The sequence below is a fragment of the Orcinus orca genome, chromosome 21, assembly GCF_937001465.1.
Source record: "Orcinus orca chromosome 21, mOrcOrc1.1, whole genome shotgun sequence".
Classification (NCBI taxonomy): Eukaryota; Metazoa; Chordata; class Mammalia; order Artiodactyla; family Delphinidae; genus Orcinus; species Orcinus orca.
Genome location: NC_064579.1, coordinates 24,555,424 through 24,575,902, shown reverse-complemented (window position 1 = coordinate 24,575,902; position 20,479 = coordinate 24,555,424). Strand labels below are relative to the sequence as shown.

The following is a 20,479-nucleotide window of genomic DNA, read 5'->3' as shown; positions in this document are numbered from 1 at the left end:
CAGGTGTGCTGGCCGGGATATGTCACCAGGAGGGACCCAGGTATAGCACACACCTGCAGGGCCTGGGGCAGGATGTCACGGGAGGAGCCCTGAGCTGAGCCCCTGAGGACCCTACACATCAGTGCTCATCCTGGGCCCGGGCTCCAGGGAAGGTGCAGGCAGGAGGGCACACTCTGCTCGGTGGGAAGGACAGTGTCTGTACAATGAAAAGACTCTGCACTGTCTAAGTTTCCCCAACAGCTGTGGTTCTGGGAACCCGTCAGGTCCTGGTTCTGGCAGGCCAGGCGGGAACCCGTCCCCCCAGCGCTGGACGGGCTCGCAGAACACCAGCCACCCTGCCCTGCAAGCTGAGGACAGCGTGATGGGGCCGGGGGCGTTGCCGCCCTCCACGAGGGGTCATGGGGTGAGAACCACAGCAGGCTCCCGGGGGGGTGTCACCGCAGGACCCTCATTTCTTCCCCTTCCGTGTGCGGCAGGAGACTGCAGGCTGGGGTCCCATCCTCCCCCTGTGGCTGTCGACCTGTAGGCAAGTCACTCACCCCCAGCCTCGGGCTCCCCGTCCCTGACGGGGATGTGGCTCCAGCTGGCCCGTGGGGCTACCGTGAGGATGAGGGCAGCCCGGGGCGGGGCTGGGACGCAGACTCAGCAGATCCACACGTGGCCCCCAGCCAGCCCCGTTCTTCGCCCTCAGCGTCACCTCTACTTTGTGCCCTGCCCACCCTGACGCCCTCGAGCATTCTTCTAGAGCTTTCTAGGCATCTAGGGGTGGTCCTCCCATCGGCTCGGTCTTCACTTCATCCCTCTGCCGCCCTGTGCCCTCGAGCTGGCGCCCCACACCCATCTGTCTCCCAATTATCCTGACACTCGAGTTTCTTGGACGACATCTTCTTTGGCTTCCAGCTCACTTCCCTTGGCCACCGCGAGGTGACAAGCTCGCATCGTGCTGTGACATGCCACCAGGAAGAAAGCGGAACCCCTGCATTCGCACGCTCGCCCACACTCGCCCACCAACACTGACCGAGAGCTCGCTATGTGCCAGGCGCTGTGCTAGGCGCTGGGTACCAAGAGGCGGCAGGTGCGCCTGGCCGGCACGTGATGCGCAGCTGGGGGCGGGTCCGGCGAGGCTGGTAGGGAGGGTGGCCTGGGCAGAGCGGGGGACCTTCTGGGGAGAGGCACTGCGGCCGGAAGCAGAATGGGGCGTGGGGGGGTGGCTCCTGGGGTGACTTGCAGGCAGGAAGTGGTGGCCGGATAAACTCGCTTTATGGGCGTCTGGAATTACCTGAAATTATCTGAATTACCTGGAAATTCCCGCTATTTTCGGGTAAGTCAGCAACTCCTCGTGTTTGGAAGTCGACCCTCCAGCCTTGTTTGTGGCTGGGTGGGCCGTGCCCCTGTGGGAGGGGGCGGGTGGGCAGACCGGGGGGCACACGCGCCCAGGAAGGTGACCTCGGCCTCCTGAGCTTGGGGGCCTCACAAGTCTCGTCTGGAGACGTGAGTCTAATGGCAGAGCGACCCCCGAGTGAACGCCAGCTGCCCCCGTACCAGTACCCCCCGCCTGGCCAGGCCTCGTCTGCAGCGAGTCGCCTGCCCATTTGAGCCCCAGTTTCGTCCTCATCAGAGTGGGGCTGATTCTGTGTCATCAGGGGATGCAAGGGTTCCCTGCAGTAATCTGGGAGCACCTAGCATAGAGCCTGGCATATAGAATCAGGACAGAGAGAGGTGACATGAGCAGTTGTATGGATAATCCAAAAAGGGAGAAAAAGAAAATTCATGCGTGCTTGGCTTTGGAGTTATTTTGGTACTTACATCTGACCTTGGGTATGGCTGGTGCTCTGGGAATTCAGAGTCCTAAACAAAACAACGAAGCCACAGTGTGGAGACCGGGTTCAGAGGACCCAGACCAGCGGGCAGTCTCCCCAGCCTGCGGCCCCCGGCCCCCGACGCCCAGGACACGGCTCCCCTCTCACACCTGCTGAGCTCGCAGGCCCTCCTCCCTGGCGCCAGGGAAGCCCTCGGCTGGACTCGGGCTGGTGGAGGCGCCCGTGCTCGCCGAGGACGCCACGGGGAACCTGCCTGGCTGGCCGACACCACCTCTTGCAGGGAGTCACGGCAGAAATCCTGGGAAACGTGGTCCGCGCGAGGCCTGTCCTGGGCCGTCCCCGGGTTGGGGCAGGAGCTGGGTGGTGCTCTTCCTAGCTAGGCGCCTTCCCCGCCCCTGCGCCCGAGTGGATGTGGTGGTGGGAGCTGGCGTAGGGGCGGCCTCTGCGGCCTGAGCAGAGGTGGCTTGGCCCTCAGTGCTCAGAACACAGTGAACCAGAGCTAACCCACCAGCGTCCTGGGGTCGGCGCGGGGACTGTCGGGGTCACCTCGAGTGGCTGTGAGCCCCTTTTTCGTACAAGCAGCCCTTCCCTGTCATTCACCTTTGGTCCCAATGCCCTTCCTCCCCTCTCTACTGTTCAGCCACAAGACTAAAAATCAGGTTTCAACCACAAGACCTCCTTCTTAAGTGTCAGAATAACCTATTTCCATACTCTCCAAGCAGCTGGCAGCCCCTGGAAATGCCTGGGGGGGGCCCTCCGGGTGGCGGGTGGGCCTGGCCGGGGCATCCCGCCCGCTGCACCCACAGGCCGGCCTCCCCTGAAGGCCGGGCCCAGGCTCTGAATCCTCTGGCCCCCGCGGGGTCCCTGCGAGGGCCTGGGCCAAGGCCAGCAGTGCTTGGTCTGTGTCACCGTGGGGGGCACGCGGGAGGTACCTGGACCCCGATGGAGGAGCGCCGGCTCTGGAGGAAGCTCTCAGCCTTGGACACGAGGGTGGCCTTGTCACCGGTCCGCGCCAAGCCGCCCTGGCCCTCGGCGGCATGGCGCTGGGCCGCGGCTGTCTCCAGGGCCAGGCTCATGGCCTTGTTGCTGTCCAGACTGTCCGTGGAGTTGTAGAGGCCGCGGCCGTCCTGGGGCCATGGGGCCATCCTCTGGGCGCGGCTGTCCTGGTAGGCGTCCTGCGTGGACTCGGTGCTGCTCTGCGCCGTCACCGAGATCAGAGGCTTGGAGGTGGCGCGGGGGGGTACGGGCGGTGGTGTCTTTTTGTAGTTGGTGTAGGACACGGCTGGAAGAGAGACAGAGGCCCGTCAGCGGGGCCGGGTCCCCGCCGCCCGCAGGGAATCTGGTCCACGACCGAGCCCTCCCTTGGCCACTGGGCAGGTCTCTCCCCGACGTCTAGCCTAGCAAAATGAGGCAGAGTGTGGGGAAAACCCTTTATGCTCAGAGAGAGTCGACAGGGATGTGTGTATAACAGCGAAAAACTATAAAAACACCGCCAAATCCAGCAGAATAAGTAACGTCTGACTCAGCAGGGCAGAAGGAAGCCACACCATCGTCTACACGCCGGTCATGGTAGCAGGCGAGATGCTTATAACTCCAAGTTAAAAAAGCGGGGCCTACTCGACTCTATCCAGCCTAAGATGGAATCTATTGTAAAGAAAACCTGTGAATGAAGAAAGATGAGAAGTACATTTTAACCACGGGCATCATTCAGTGACGGTGTGGCTGACAGTTCTCTGTATATCCTACCAACGCTTCTGATGAATAGGTATTCTTTTAATCATGGAGAAAAACACACAGTATCAGAAAGCTCTTTGCTCCCCATAAGTACACGCTCCCTGGGTACAAACCGTAGGAGGCGACTAAGAAGGGACCCGGGTCTCCACGTCCACCCGGTTCATAACCACCACTTCGCCTCCTCTGAGCCCCGCACACACTGGAGTTCTACACATGACGCTGACAGTAAACCCCCCAAAGAAAATAAGTGCAATTCGACATGAAATGATATTAACTGCCTCTTAGAAGGCACCCCAAATTCATCAGGTATATTTGCTGGGCTCTGGGTGTTACCAATTTTCACAGCAGGAATATATCACATCTGCTCTGAAGGAATGGGTTTTCCATAGGTGCTGGTCGTGTTTCTTTACCTGGAAGGAAGGATTGGCAGAAGTGTTTCCGAGAGGGACCCGGGCACCCTCATCACCACGCAAAGCACGCGCACCCAGGCAGGGTGCAGGCGTCGGGGGCTGTTGGCCTGGGGACCAGACGTGCCCAGGAGGACGGCCTGGGAGGGCCGAGCCTCGTCCGTGAGGACAGACGGAGGAGCTGTTTCCTTTCAGGGCCTCCAGACACCGTGCCCGGGGATCACCATCCTGCTGCTGTGTGGAAATGCACCATTTCCTCTCCTGTGTGTGGGGACTTCAACCAACATTCCTAACCTTTACCCTCTGCGCCAGTGATTTTTAAATCTGCGTGAATGGATTTTCCCAAGAAATAAAGCCTCAAATGTCATCCCAGATGAACACAGGCAAATAAAACAAAATGAGTTTGTCATGTCAGGATGATCTTAAGACATAACAACTTCGCATGAAAATTTATGAAATGCACACATTTTCGAAAGGATGAATGGGAAAGAGGGGCTGAAGGGTAGGAAACACAGGGGGGCACAGGATTATTAGAAGAATGGGCTTTGAATATGGTTTACACCCGAGAAACCTCTAAAAGCATTCTCTTTAAAGACACTCACCAAGCTCTAGAGGAAAACTGTGGAAAGCTGACTTTATTCAGGGCTTCACTGTGGGAGATTCCGGTGTTTAAGGAAAGGCTCCCAACCTCCAGCACCTACCACTAGCTGCTGTTCTAAATAAGCCCGAGTCCGGAGGCTGTGTCGCCAGCCGAAGGAAGTGGCCCTCCCGGACGTGGGGCTGCGAGCGGCTCTTCCTGTTTCCCCCGGAACGTCATCCACACCCCAGGGTCCTTGTGCCTCAAGTCCGCTTCTTAAGGGCACCTTCAACATCCTCAGCAGGCCTGTCCTCCTGTGCTGTCCTAGTGGCTAAAACAGTTTGGTTTAAGGAGACCTCTGTCCATCCGGGTTCAGTCAATCACAAGGCATCCACCACCGACCCTGCGGTCCCTCCTGCCCTGGTCCCGCCCTCTGTCCTGTCCTCTACAGCCTGCAAAGCCTCGGGACCGCCAGACCTGCTCGACGCAGCCTTTTAACCTCCCTCGCACACCTACCGTCGCGGCCCTGCCAGGCCCCCCTCAGAGCACACCCAGGACTGAACGGGCTTGCTGAAAGCCCAGCATCGTTCCCATGGGGCCCAGGTCACTAGGACACAAGGTCCTAGGAGTCAGGGAGCCCGGCCCCATCACCAGGCTAAGGAACTGCTCCAAGAGAGGAAAACTGCAAAGCAAAGAATACCTGCCTCTTCAAGAACGTTAACTGGTGAATGTTTTATAAAAACATGCTGTCACAGACATAGAGAATGGACTTGAGACACGGGGAGGGGGAAGGGTAAGCTGGGACGACGTGAAAGAGTGGCATGGACGTATATACACTACCAAACGTAAAATCGATAGCTAGTGGGAAGCAGCCGCATAGCACAGGGAGATCAGCTCGGTGCTCTGTGACCACCTAGAGGGGTGGGATAGGGAGGGTGGGAGGGAGACGCCAGAGGGAGGGGATATGGGGACATATGTATACGTATAGCTGATTCACTTTGTTGTACAGCAGAAACTAACACACCATTGCAAAGAAATTCTACTCCAATAAAGATGGTAAAAAAGAAAAAACCAAACACGCCGTCAACCTGTGGATGCGCTGACTCCGGAGCTTGGAGTTTGCAGCTTCTTCCCCGTGGGCACGAAAGTCACCGGCTGGAGAGCGCGTGGAGAACAGGGAACCCGCCTGCACTGTTGGTGGGAATGTCAACTGGTGCAGTCACTATGGAGAACAGTGTGGAGGTTCCTTAAAAACTAAAAATAGAGCTACCATATGATCCTGCAATCCCACTGCTGGACATATACCCAGAAAAGACAAAAGCTCTAATTTGAAAAGATACACGCATCCCTATGTCCGGAGCCAGGACAGGGAAACAACCTAAATGCCCATCGACAGAGGAATGGGTAAAGATGTGGTACATACATACAATGGAATATTACTCAGCCATAAAAAACAATGAAATCTTGCCACCTAGAGATTATCATGCTAAATGAAGTAAGCCAGACAGAGAAAGACTAATGTCATATGGTATCACTTATACATGGAATCTAAAATATGATACCGTGAACTTATTTACAAAACAAAAACAGAGCCAGACATAGAAAACAAACTCATGGTTAACAAAGGGGAAGGGATAGATTAGGAGTTTGGGATTAGCAGATACACACTACTCTATATAAACTAGATAAACAACAGGTCCTACTGTATAGCACAGGGAACTATATTCAATATCTTGTAATAAACTATAATGGAAAAGAATATGAAAATGAATATATATATGTATATATTATCTGAATCACTCTGCTGTACACATGAAACTAACACAACATTGTAAATTAATTATACTTCCATAAAAAATAAATAAATTTTTAAAAAAGAAAGGGAAATCTCCCATATTTCCATTCTGGTTCTTTTAGAGCTACAGTAAATCTTCCTTGCTTCAGACATAAAGTGATGTAAGCGTGCGTGTGATCTGGGAGAAGCTGCCTTCTCTCAGCCTCAGTTTGCTCCTCTGTAAAAGGGAAGCAGCCACAACGTCACTTATCTGCTGTCGCGAGGATGATGGGGAACAAAGCTCACGCAGGGGCCGCGGAGCGCGGTCTCGGGGAGGGCGGCCCTGACAGCGGAGGTCGCTTACAGCTGCTCATGGCTCCTCCCCCAATGGATAGAAAGACAAACACCAACAGCAACCAGCACCCGGCGCCACCTCATTTCTTCGGAGGCTGTTACCAGGTCACCGTAGGGGTGTTCATGAGACACAGTCTCGGGGAAGAACAATCAGTGTGCACCCCGCCAGGAGCACACCCAAGGGCACGGCTACAACTGGGAGAGCGTCTCTGTGGCCATCTGAGCTCTCCATCCTTCAGCCTCATGGAAGCTGCAGAACAACCTTGCCGTTGATAGCACTTGTTCTTCCATTTCCCAGATGAGAAAACGGAGGTTCCAGTATCTTTAAACATTTTCCTGAGGGCAGCCAGAGAGTCAGCGGCAGGACGGGACCCAACGCCCCCGCAGCTGCCGACTAGAGAGACTCCTTCCTCCCTTCCCTGACCTCGACCCGGCTCAGCCTGCTCTAATCCCTGGGGTATTCTGGATGGGACCCCTGCATCGAATCCCCCGCCATCCTCTGAGGCAGCTGTCCTCAGGTAGGCAGTGTAGACTCGGGTCCCGGCAGCCTTGCCGGCTGGTTTGCACCACTGGCTGTGGAGTTCCAGGGCTGCCACGCTTCCACGAGCTGTTCCAGGGGACGACCACGTGACGTCCCCCCAGAACGTGGGGCTCCCCTGAAGACATGTGGGCCGACGTTTAGCTAAGTGGCCCAGGGAACGTTCTGGCTGAACACGTGAGGATTTCCCACCCTCTGGGATCCAGTCACCATCTTCCCGATGGGGGAAGTATGTGCAAGGGTGAGACAGTTTTAAGCCCCTGAATGTATTTATCACTTGTCACTTGATTCCCCTTGAAATGGCTCCAGTGAAAATCCAACACGTACATTTATAATGAAATAAGTAGGTGCTACCTAATGTTTTGAGAGTAAATTTACACAAGTTAAAGAAACACATTCAGAAAACACACATAAAAATTTCCAGGCACCCAGATATCAGATCCATTAGTACACGTTAGTACAGAAGTCCAAACAGGATTTGTAGTTTCAGACATAAGACAGGCGTTTAACACACATTTTGAATGTCCCTTTTGCCACCCTCTCAGGCCCTATATGCACACGATGTGATCCCTCGTGTGACTTTGAATGAGGCTGTTTACTGCTGACAATGCAACACTTTTATATTCTTGGTCAACTGTATGCTTTTGAATTGGATAATTTAAAAATTAAGTGTCAGTTGTCAGCCTTGGGTAAATAAAAATTAACGTATACGAACTACTTTAGATTAGTAAAATAACACTGTGACAGAATTTTTGAAAAATAAAGTATATCAAGGTACTCATTCATAAGTCCATTCTTTTGACAAATACATGTCGGTACCTATAATCTCACGGAGTAGAATTGTATATTCTTAAACGCCTCCTTAGAATTAGAATTAGAAGCTGGGAAATATAGTAAAGAAAGGACAAAAAATGCTCATTTGAGCATGTTAATTTGCTGCCACGGATTAAAATAAACCATGACAGGTAACGTTTTACACATTCAAGAAAAATATTCGATTATTCAGTTGAACAGTTTAGGTAATAATGAGTGAGCTCATTGTTAGTTACAGGCTGTATCATCTATCATTTTCTACATGTAGGTCAGACAAACATTATATACGAATGAAAATTTTAATTTTAACTTAGCAATGTAATTCTGTCAAAGTGTATACAGCTTCAAAAAGCAGATGAATCAACAGAGAGATTTCGAAACATCCCAAGATTTGTTTCAATAAAAGTGATCAAAGATAAATTTTAAAGTAAAAAATGAAATGATTACTTAACATCTTTAGGTGTCTGACGGCCTGACTACTCTATTTTTATTTTTTAATTGAGTCCAGGCAGGAACATTCTTTTGGGTTTAAAAGCCTGTCATCGATTTCTTTCACCATGTGTCCAATGCTGTGAAAATCCCTGGAGATTTTCAAGTGGCTTCCTGATTCTAGGGAGAGAGATTAAAAGGCACTTGTGTTTTAATCCATTTCCTGAGTTAGTCTGGACTCTGCTTATGTCTTGGGGATCAGATGAGTTGGTGAGACTCACCCTGAAAATAATGGGGGTGACAGAAAGCAGCGGCTCTGTGATGTGCCTTCTCTCCTGAGTCTACTGATACCAATGTGAGACTTTGCGCCACCAAGAAAAGGTTAATTACACTATTTAAGATGGAAGGAGCCATGCATATAATACATTTTAGGGAGATTTCTATGAAAATTGTACTAAACCAATAGTAGTGATACTTAAGGGACATGTTTCTCTTCCCTGTTAGAGCAGAATGAGAACCACGGCAGAGGCAGGTGAAAACCGTACTTTCCCAGATATATGCGGTATATATATGCGGGACTGAGTTAATCTCATTGGGACCCTTTCTGAAGAAATGGCTCAAAGCCCTGGTCAGAAGGGTGTGAGCTGGGCAGATGGGGAGAGGCTGCAGCTGCTGACCCTGCTGGCCAGGTGAACTGTGCCCAAAACCTCGTAGATGATTTATCCTGATTGTGTGAGAAGGGCCGCGTTCCAGACGGCTTTGTCCAATAGCATAGCCCGGAGCCAAGTTTAAATGACCTAAACTTCTGAAATATCTAAACATCTCAGCTCCACTTAAACATCAGTTCCTCCGCATTTGAGCTGCATTTCAACTGCTCAATAGTCACGAACAGCCAATGGGGACAGTACTGGACAGAGGCCAGAGAACATTCTCATTGCTGGACGGTGCTGGTCTAGAGGTTTTCTCCAGGCAAAGTTGAATCAGTATGAGCAGCCCCCATCTGTTCAACAGATGACATAAAGCAGAGGACATCGGTCATAAGGACTTCCCTTTAGGTCTTCAAAGTGTTGGGTTAGCAAATCTACCGAAGGAGAATTTGGAGAAACACATCTTATTGGAGGTAAACTAACTTGAATGGGATGAAATACACTGCTGCTCAGTCTATACTTCCACATGGCTCTGAGTAATCTCAAATGTGAATACATCGTTACTTTAAATGCGTGCCCAGTTATCCCTCCACACCTGGAATTCTGGACACATTTCTGAATTCAGTCCTTACAAGTCATTTGCAAGCCAAAAAGGAAATTTAAAAATTAGCATTCTGTCATATAAATACGTAATCAAGATAAAATATTTTTCGAAAGTCAGGCATCGCCGTTCTATTTGAATGTAACAGCGACACTTAAATTCACTGCACTCTTAATTAGAACTTCAAAGATAACAGCATAAAAGGAATTACAGTCATCAAGGCCATGAATGTCTAATGAGACTTTGGATATTGGAGAAACCAAACCAAAGGCAAAGATTCGACATAAAAGATTAAAGCTATTTTGACACTTTAATTAATGTCAGTCTCAAAACATAAGTGTAAATCAAACAGGACACAGAAGTCTTATCCCACCACCGTGCACACAGTGATTTCCCTAAAGTTACAGAAACTTGTCTGGGTCCCCCAAGTTCTGGGGCAACATTGATGGGCTGGTGGCACAGACATCTACCTCGGATGTGTTAATTAGCAAGAAATTATAGTCTAACCAGCATCTAACATCTTGCAGACAGTAAAATGAAGTGATGACAGCTGTTTCACGGTTTGAGACACTTCCTGTTTTCATTTTAAATATTTAAAACTCACTTTGCACAAGAAGAACTTGGATTTTCTGAAAAAAAAACTGAGAATGAGCCAACTTTTAAGGATGTGAAGAATCAGATAAGTTTCTAAGTACAGAATTCTGAGTGTTCAAGGGCCCAGGCAGTCAACAAAACGATAACACAACAGGGAATTGATTATAATGACGGTAAGCGCTGAGCTTACAGAGATCAGATAACAAGACAAAATGATGAAAACGTACAGGCAGCAGAGGGTGTCTCTCCCCCGCCCCACCCAAATCAAGTGTCCAGTGTGACACAACTGTGTTCCGCATCTTTTGAGAATGGGAGGCTTTAAACTTAGATGAAAACATTTTTTGAAAAGAATGATTTATTTCAGTGGAAAAGCTGACAGACCCATCGCAGGGACACAACTGGGTGACTTGGGTCAATCCGTTCGTGGAGAATTTGCAGATCAAGTAGTGGAAGGCGCTGTCCTGTCCTCACAAGCAACATGTGGGCTGCTCTTTGTTTCACTTGGGACGTTTAATCGTGAATAAAGTCTACATTAAAGTTGTGCCAGAATTGTATTTTTACCACCAAGATGTGGGAGGGGGTCATTCTTGGGTGGGGTTTTGTTTGATGGTGAAATCATCGATTTTCATGTCTGCTCATGGCAAATAAGGAGTACGTAGCTGTGACCCACTGGAGTTAAAGTATCCAGAGTTACTACACTACTGTCTCTTGACTCAAGGAAAGAAAACGACCTTCCAACGAAAAAATAAATAAAATGATAAAGCTGATGTTACTTGCAAGGGTAAAATCAACCCATAACTTCTGAGCTACTGACACCTACTGATGCGCAGCGTCTAACGAATACATCCTGAATATTGTCTACTTCTCCCGGAAAGTTCCATAAGCAGGTTGGAAGACCCCCCAAACCTCTAATACGGACAACACAGTCACAATCGCAAGGTGACTGCAGTAGAAACAGATACACAGTCATCGATCCTGACGCACAGGACAAGCGCCAGAGGCACCTTCTGTGTGTGCCGTGTTGAGATCAAGCAGTCAGCTGTGCCAATAAATCAGAGCTCCCGGCTGGGGGCTTCCCGGTGACCTTTCTGGGCCTGCTTGAATCAGTAACCACTAACAGTTTGAGCACGAACAGTTCGTGCGGCCAGGATGCTGGCGGCCACTAGGGGCGTGGGATGGGGTGTAGCGGCTCTGCCTGGACGCAGTGAGACCCTGGCCCTATCCTGGCACCGCCGTCAGCGGCCATGGGGCTCCAGGCCCCGCTCACCTTCTGCAAACGATTGATCCAACTCCCTTACAAAGCTCGCAGACCCAGCACAAGGACAAATACTGTGCAAACACAATGTGTCTGTGAACTCCTGCTTCGTCCTGGCCATGGAACTATATCTGCTCTGAATTCCCCATTAATAATGGGACCCTGAAAACCAGGGGCCTCTAACAGCGTGAAGGGCTCACTGCAGCCTCCGATCTCCAGGAAATCGTGTCCCTCCCTGGTCTGCAGGAGAGGGTGCATTGAGAGGAGAGGTTGGCATGGAGACTGCACAGTGAGTCATCCCCGAGCCCGGCCCTGAGATAAAACAGGGAGGAGATGAGACATGGACCAAAGTGGCCATTTACTGTGCTTTTCAGACACTGCTGGCAACGTGTCGGTCTGCCAGCTGCCTGCCATTCCTGGGCTCCACCTCCCACCATATTCTTTATTAAAAAGAAAACCTGGCCCTGACACCTGGAGCTGGAAAACAGATGACGCAGAGTCTGTAACGAAGCACAAAGAGGTTCTAAATGAGTCCCCACAAAGGGCTGGTTTGCTGATCCACGCGTCCCTGCATGTTTGCTGGTGACTGCAGTGTGCTGTCAACGTCACATGAAAAGTTTTATTCTCAGCTCTAAACTCGTAACATCAATCACAGAGTGAAAACCACCTGCACCGGGAACAGCGCTACCACCTGAGGGCAGCTCAGAGAGAAAAACATCCCTTACTAATTAACCCGTTTGTTCATTGTTTTCATTAAAAACTCAGCAACTACTTCTTCAGTGTTTAGCACATTCCAGGCCATGGGGACCCAAGAGTGAGGAAATCCTGGCTTTCCTGGTCTTTTGTCCCGGGAGAGGAGACGCTGAGCCAGACGCATCATTAAAACACACAGGATGCTCGAGGTGACAGACTCCAAGTGCAACTTCATGACATGTTTGTGAAAAGTACCACGATGTGTATAAAACCCAATTGACTTTTCTAGTTTAATATTCAGTTAGCACCAGGTTCATGGAATTATTTTCTTAAAGGAGAGAGAGAAACACAAACATCTCTAAATTCCACACCTACATGTTAATGAATGCATGACTAGAAAAAAACGCCAAGCTTAACTGAAGGGAAAAGAGGAATCATTCAAATGGGGCTTCAGAAAAGGAACTCCCTGGTCTCCAGTCACGGGCAGGGCCTCTAGGTGCCTGGAGTGTGGGCGGGGCTTGCCGTGGGCGTCCACACCTGCAGGACGGCATCCATCTTTCTTCTCCTTAACCTTTCATATTTGGCTCTGATGAGCACAAATCCAGACTGAGACTAGACACAGAAGCTTTTCTGCAGCCTGGAAGGTGCCCAGTCCATCAGGCATTTTCCTGCGTCTAACTCTCAGCGGGGAGAAGACTCCACCTGCCCCGGTGGTTCTGCGGATTCGCGCAGTGAACAAAGACATCAGGGCTGCGTGTGAGGCGTCTGGTGGCCGAGCACTGCAGGCAGGAGCTGAAGGGCCATGCAGACCATCCTCGGGAGGGAGGGAGGTCCAGTTGCCCACAGCTGCCTCTGTGGCCTCCACCCTCTGGGCACCCTGGGGCTTTGGGCCTCCCTGACGATGGAGCTGACGCCTGACTGAGGACCAGGACAGCTGGGGTCGCTGAACAAAAGCTGAGCTGAGCTGAGCTGGAAGACGCTCTCGGCTTGACGCTGAGGACTCTGGACTCCCAGGGGACCTTCCTGCTGCTGTGACAGGTCTCGCTCATTTCTGCCAGCCTCAGGGCTGCCCACTGAACACATGGAACCTAGTGGGTTCCCCGTTTCAGCCACGCAGGACACCTGTCAATCCTATTGGCTTCAGCACCTGGACCTTGGGTTGTAGGTTTGAGAGAGTGAATGGGTTTCTCTGTTAGCACTGCTCCCCAGATGCTTGCCGTGTGATGCCAGAATTATGCTGATGGGGGTTTTCTTGGCGGAAGTAGGTACGGAGACCTAGACTTGGAGCAATAGCAATGGAGCCTGCATCTGTCCTTTCCCAAGTATCTCTGCTTCAGAGACTCTGTCCCCATGCTCCTGTCATCTACATACAAGGGATGCAGATGTAGGCTCTGAGCATCCTTTGAGAAGCACACGGCACCTGCCTCTTCAATAACCCCAAGTGCCAAAGTAACTCATTTCCTTTTGCCACCGTCTGCCACCTAGTACAAGCCTTTCAGAAAATTCCCTCACAGTGAGGGAAGCCTCAGTCTGCAGGAAAGAGTATGTGGGAGGAGACTTCTCTGTCCCACAGTTAGGATCTAAGTCCATGCCGTAAATATTCGGAAGAGAAGAGAACGTTGAGCATTTCGTGAATCATAGCCCACTTTGTAATAACTCACCATAGGGATCAAATGTTAACTACCAAGTATTAGCAGAGAAAATTTGAGCACGGTGATTATCTATTTGCAGAGTGTCCAGAGCTTCTAAATCTATTGCAAATTCTGTTTCCCTTCATTTCATGAAGCATCTCTTTAGTACTTTAGAGACATTAGACAAAATAAAAATCTGTGGATTTGATTCCGTTGATTGTGTGACTGATCAAAATGGCAGTGCAGGAAAGACCTGCTATAAATCCATAAACTGATAAAGAAAACACCAACTGTCCATTAGAGAAAGCGATCACAGCACACACAGACAATTTAAAGAACTGGAAAGGTGGCCTTGCCCCATATTTGCCGTATGGGTTTTTCTCCAGGAATTCAGCGGACCTACACCTGTTCATGCCAGAAACGAGCACTGTTCCTTAGCTGGCGAACCTTTCCCTTCTTATGTCTTACACTCATGGTAACACTGGATACGATCAATCAGTTCATTCTTCCTTATCCCTCTCCTTCTTGGCTTCCAAAAAGTAATAAACCGATAAACAGAAGTATAAATGTTCTTTACGATAAATCCGCTGGGAATTTCAAAGCTCTCCCATTATTTGTGTTTAAAAAGCACAGCATGGCTCTGCATCTTAGTGGCTATGTTAGGATGAAATAAATCCAATGTAATTATTTATTTTATAAAGGAATGCTTGACACATATGAATATGTGTTTCCTATGGTCCATAGAACTATTTCCTTACAATGTTTCACTGTCACCTGTCTGTCATCTGAAAGGAATCCAGGCAGATATAACCCAAATCCCTAAAACCATAAACCAAGCCCACCATGTATATGTGTGTAGCATTCTACTTTTCTTGGCTTCTGAAAAGGGGTTGAAAGATTAACCTCAATCTCATTCAATCTCTTCCTCCAAACCTGGGAATGTTAAAATGGCCTAAACGAATTGTTTTGGCCTAACACCTCTACTGAAAATAAATGATAACCAGGCAGCACTAACTATAAGGTCGAGTTCTGAACAGCTCCAGTATCTTTGTAAAGGCAAAAGGAAGTTAGCGGTGGAATTTTTTCATCACTTAAAAAATATTTTGAGCTATGTGTATTTGGCTTTTGGACATCCTCAATGTTAGAGAAAGGCAGTTCCCTCCAATTCAGTTTCTATGCCTGAATAATTCTTACCTTTTCAGGGAATCAACATCAAAATTGGAAGGATCACCTGAAATGATTTTGCAATTAGTGGGCCACTAAGGACCTCTTTTCAGAAGTTCTCAGATGTCATCTGAGGAGTAATTAACAGGCACGGGTTGCTGCCATTCTGGGAAAACCTCTGCACTTGACCTACATCGCAGGATAAAATTTCGGGATATTATTTGTATGTTTTTTCCCACAATCCTTCCCGTTGCAAGCAGCTCTGGGGTCCCTCTCTGCAAAGATTTTGTTGGCGGAAGGTAACTTCAGCTTAACCTTGTCTTGACTTTGGTAAAATCCTAGACTCAACAGAGGTTGCCCAGGGGTCAGCGGGGAGAGGGCAGAGAGCAGAGTTCTGCAGAGAATGGCGGCAGGAGGAGAACCTGTGCGTCTCTGAGAAGCTGAGTCCCGACCATGCAGTGGAGGCCCAAGAACCCTGAGGCCACGCGGAAAGGGACACGGAGACCTTAGGGCAGCGGGTGTCCGTGACCGGGGGCCTCCAGATGCCTTGATGCCACGTGGGAGTCCTGGCCTTGTAATGCCCTGGGTTCACCCAAAATGACCAAGGCTGGATATCAGGCAGGAGGGGTGGGACACTCAGAATTGGTATTGAACTGATTTAAAGAAAATAAACTACTGTGTTATTTCTTGCACAGCTAAGTCGTAGGTGATCCACTCACATGTCACACTGAATATCTGATAAAGAAGTTGGTGGGTACCATGAGTTGGTACCGTCCAAAGAAAAACATCGAGAGAAAAAGCGGAACGGGAGGTCTGAGCGAAGGGCTTAGCAGAGGGGGAGTTTAAATACTGAATTTTAAATATTAAGTGAGTGCAAACTGTTAGTGTAAATAGATTTAAATATTTCATACACTGTAACTTCTCAAGTCAACCATTCTTACATTCAACAAATATTTACTGAGTCCTGTACAGCCCAGGTGTACAGAGCAGGAGACTGGGCAAATCGAAACTCAGCTGCAGCAAATCCCGAAGTGCCCAAGTGTGGTCCTGACCTTGGCTAATACTAGGCAATACAGTAACCAAAGATCAACGACGCCCCAGAACCATGGGTTTGTGCACTGTCTTGGGCAGGATGTGACAGCCTGTGAGTAACAGCCTTGCTTAGTAGTGACAGCGGCATTTGTGATCTCCAGCTGCTTTCACCAGAGCCTGGTGGGGTAAGACTGGTCATGTAGCTGCAGGTGCCTGTGTGGCCAGCGCACCACAAAAGACCCCACCCCGAGCACACCTTGGGCCTCCTCGCCCTGCGGTGTTTGCACACATGCTGCTGCTGCTATCAGAAGGCATGTTCTGTGTGACCAGCAGTGAGAGGACAAAGAAACCCTGGGCCTCTCTGGATGCATACCGTCCCCCTGTTGTGTACTGTGTCCTTTGATGCAAACTGAACACTCGTGGGTGGTAAACTCCAGTCCCTGCTCTAGAAGTTTCTGATACAGTGTTTAACAGCCCCTAAAGGTGCCTGCTCTCGTGGCAGTGGAGGAAAGACAGTCAACAGTAAGAGGTAAAATAATTTCTGATGTCGATTATCTATAAGGAAACCCAATACTGCAAACACTGAAAACTGCACTACTCGAGCAGAGAAATCCTGCTGTGACACCTGCCGCTGGGCTGTGACCCGTCAGCAGCTCGGTCAGGCCGACACCCTCCTTCTCAAGACAACGTTTTAGATTCAAAAACTAAAATGCAGAGGATTAAAAAGTTACATAAAATATAATCATCAAAATGTTAAAAATGTCTGTGATATGTTCCTATCCATTAATGCAGTACATGATGAGATCCGGCAACGGGACTAATAACTACTGTAATTTCAAAGCCTGATGAGCGTAAACGGTGTTTTCAAGATCCCTGCAGGAATCGTAGGGCGACTCTGAACTGACACTCCCGCGCTCTGAGGCAGACGCACTGCTGACGTGAGCGTGTTCCATAGCATTCCTCACCCAGGGCATTGTGAGTTACAGTTAGACGTCAGAAAAAATAAAGATCCGCTTTTTATCCCAGCTCAGTTCATGTGGCCCCGAATTCCTGGCTATATTAGGGACCCCCAGGGGCCCATGGATTCCAGGTTGGGGACCTCAATTCTGGAGCCCGTGGCCTCTGTGGGGAGACTGCTGCCAGCTTCCTTGTTACAGTTTCCTGCAGGGCGTCAGCTGCAGACCCGCCAGGTGAGGATGGGAACCTTCTCCCTGGAACTACATGCCCTTAACCCAGCAGTCAGGATGAGCTCCGGGCCCTGCAGCTCTGTTTCTGCTGAGTCCTGGGCCCTCCCTCAGCCAGTTGACTGTCTCTTGGTTGCTTCTGATGCTGGGCCTCTCACTCCCTCCTTTATGGTGATGGACACTGGCTTCTCTGGCTGCCACCCTCGGTTCTCTTCCTAGACCAGAATTTCACTTGCCCTCCGGCTCAGGCACGCTGACAGCCCTGGTTCACGAGTCACCCATCCAGTGCCAACCCAGTCCCGGCAGCGGGGACACTCTCAGGGACTCACCTGAACCGCCAAATGGGACTTCTTTTCTCTGATGTCCCCGGGCCCCAGGGGAGGGTGTGGCCCCCAGAAGGTAGCATTTGCTGCCTTGGCTGTGAGCCTGGGCCACGCATGTCCACAGGGAGCACACTGTCCTGTAGGCCAGCTCCCTGGACGTGCCTAAAACCTGTCACGTGATTGTCGGTAACCGCCGGCTTTCTGAAACGAATAGTGTTTTCATACTTTTAGATCTACCTGATTGATCATTTTCAAACGTAGCTTATCAACATCTGTGAAAACACCTTTCATCTTAATGAACCCTCCCCCTGCCCCGTCCCCCCAGCCACAAGGACAAAAGATTCTTATCCATCTCGTTAAAGTCCAGGTTTTTGCCAGAGAGAGAGAAGGCCTGCTGGTGAAAATTCTCTGTGTAAATACTCTGACCGTTTAAAATACAGAACCTGAAGAAATATTCTTTGGAGATACCGTATTAGTCACGTCTGTCCAGAGAAACAGACCAAGAGAATGCATCCATACGTAGAGAAAGAGGTTTATTGTGAGGAATCGGCTCATGTGACTATGGGGGCTGTCAGGACCGGAGGTCTGGGGGGCCTGTCAGCCAGCTGGGAGAGACAGCGGATGGGTAAGTTAAAGTCCGAAGGCCGGCAGGCCCAAGACCCAGGAAAAGCTGATGTTTCAGTTCAAGTTCTAAGGTAGGAAAAAGCAGATTTCCTACAGTCGGGCAGGGGGAATCCTCTCCTACTCCGGGGAAGGTCAGCTTTTTGTTCTGTTCAGGCCTTCAACTGATTGGGCACGGCCCACCCACATTAGGGAGGGCAATCTGCTTCACTCAGTCTATTCACTCAAAAGTTAACTTGTCAAAGAAACACCCTCACGGAAACACCCGGAATAACGTTTGACTAAACATGCAAGCCTGGCAAGTTGACACATAAGCTTAACCATCACCGGTATCACACACAGAATTTTCCAACGTTCCTCAGTTGGAAACGCCTTAGTCCTCAACCACTAGTCCAAAGCAAACATCAACCAACCACTGGCAAACAGAATGGGAAAGACAGTGATAGCATAAGACAAACAGGCTTCAGGCAGTCTCCTCTTCCCTTTCTGAACGATGCTTCAAAGGATAATTTTTCTTAAAGGCGAATTCTCCAGAAAATAGAAATACCTAACAGGAAACCATTTTGTGTAAGTCCAAATACACCACATTAAATTGTCAAAGTGTTTCTTGGAAACCATAAGCAAAGAAGAAAAATCTGAAGTTGCAAAAGTAACAAGTGCATTATATTTTTTAGTGCATTTTAAAGATAATGTATGGAAAATTATTAAGTCCAGATAATCAATAAACTCTGTGTACATACAGGACTTTATGGACACATTTCTCTGATTTCCAATGTTAATTCTTTTCTACCTCATCGCAAGAAAACTAAATCCTGACGGCGAGTGATTTGGTTGAAAAGCATTGCTACACTCTTTCTTCCTGAGAGCAAAATTATTTTCTTTTCAAAGTTCTTAGAATATTTTATAATTTTGTGAATTTAAATAACTTGCTTTAATAACTTGCTTTAATTTAATATTTTATAATTTTGTGAATTTAAATAACTTGCTTTTTAACTAACATATTGTAAGAAATAAAAGCCATAGTATCGATGCTTTCTAAACATATTTATGTGAGGATGTAAGTATACGCAAATAGTGAATATAATTTGCTACCGTAGCCTAAATGTTTTGCCATCTCATATCTCTATATCTTTAAAAGGAAAGTACATTTTTTTAATTTTTAATTTTTTTGTGGCCAAGCTCACGGTTTGTGGGATCTTAGTTCCCCGACCAGGCATTGAACCCGGGCCCTCGTCAGTGAAAGTGTGGAGTCCTAACCACTGGACTGCCAGGGAATTCCCAGTACATTTTAAACATAAATGAAAGTTAGGATTTTTTTGTTTTAGTAAATATGTACTTTTGTTGGAACGCATCTGATAGGGGGATAGGAGGGAAGGAATTAGATGAAGAGCAAATCAGTGAAGGCTTCCTGGAGGAAATGATTCCTGGGTTGACTCTGAAAGCATAGCTAAGAATTAGGCAAAAAAAAAAAAAAAAAATCCGAAAAAGCAAATTCTGGTCTCAGCAAATAGGATATGCCAAAGCCCAGAAGTGAGAGACTGTGAGGAGGGGTGACTGCCAGGCGAGGGGGTGAGAGGGCAGCTGAGGGCCGGGCCAGGTCATCCAGGTCACACACTGAGTGCAGACACTGTCACCTCGGCTCATGGAAACCACGAAACCATGGGGGTACCAGGTGGGCAGTGCTGGACAAGGATGAATTTTCAGAAAGTTGGGTGGAGGGTGGGTGAGAAGGCACTTAGGGGACCAGCTGGAGGGCTAAGCAGAGCTCCAGGTAAGCACGGCCAGGTGCGCAGCAAAGAGGGGGATGCAGGTGCAGGGGGCGGGCTGCCTGGGGGGTCTGAGGGGTCGGCCCCACAGCACTTGGATCTCTGCAGGATCCTAAAATCTAGCTGAATGATTCATTCATCCATCCGTTTCTTTATGCAAGCATGAATTCATTTATTGAATCACTGATTATTCAGGGCGTAGGATGTTAAATGTTAAATCTGACTGGTTCACTTCTCCACAAGTTAAACAGTTATTTCTTATAGTGACTGATCACTCCTGCTGTCGTGATGGCCCCATGGAATCCCCAAGGGTCCTGGCTCGAGGAAGGAAGGAGGGTGGGAGTTGGAGGGGACGTCATGGGGGAACAGGCTGGAGTCACGTGGCCAGAGCTTAGGAAGGTGCCTGACTGCACACGATGGAGACTGTCTTGGGAACTGGAAATCATGATGTGTGCTTCAGGGACAAGGTACCATAGAAACATAAACAACCAAATAAAACAAGGTTTATGGCTGTTTCCTCTG

At 49.3% G+C, this 20,479-nt stretch overlaps 1 protein-coding gene across 2 annotated transcripts in view; it reads right to left on the bottom strand.

Moving 5' to 3' along the window:
- Positions 1–20,479, bottom strand: part of DLGAP2 (DLG associated protein 2) — a 724,732-nt gene that overhangs the window by 30,359 nt on the left and 673,894 nt on the right. For both annotated transcript variants that reach the window (XM_049704257.1, XM_049704258.1), the window contains 2 exons: positions 2,753–3,102; positions 1,807–1,848 (listed from right to left, as the gene is read on the bottom strand). In XM_049704257.1, the coding sequence (XP_049560214.1) occupies positions 1,807–1,848; positions 2,753–3,102 (392 nt within the window). The remainder of the gene's footprint in view (positions 1–1,806; positions 1,849–2,752; positions 3,103–20,479) is intronic.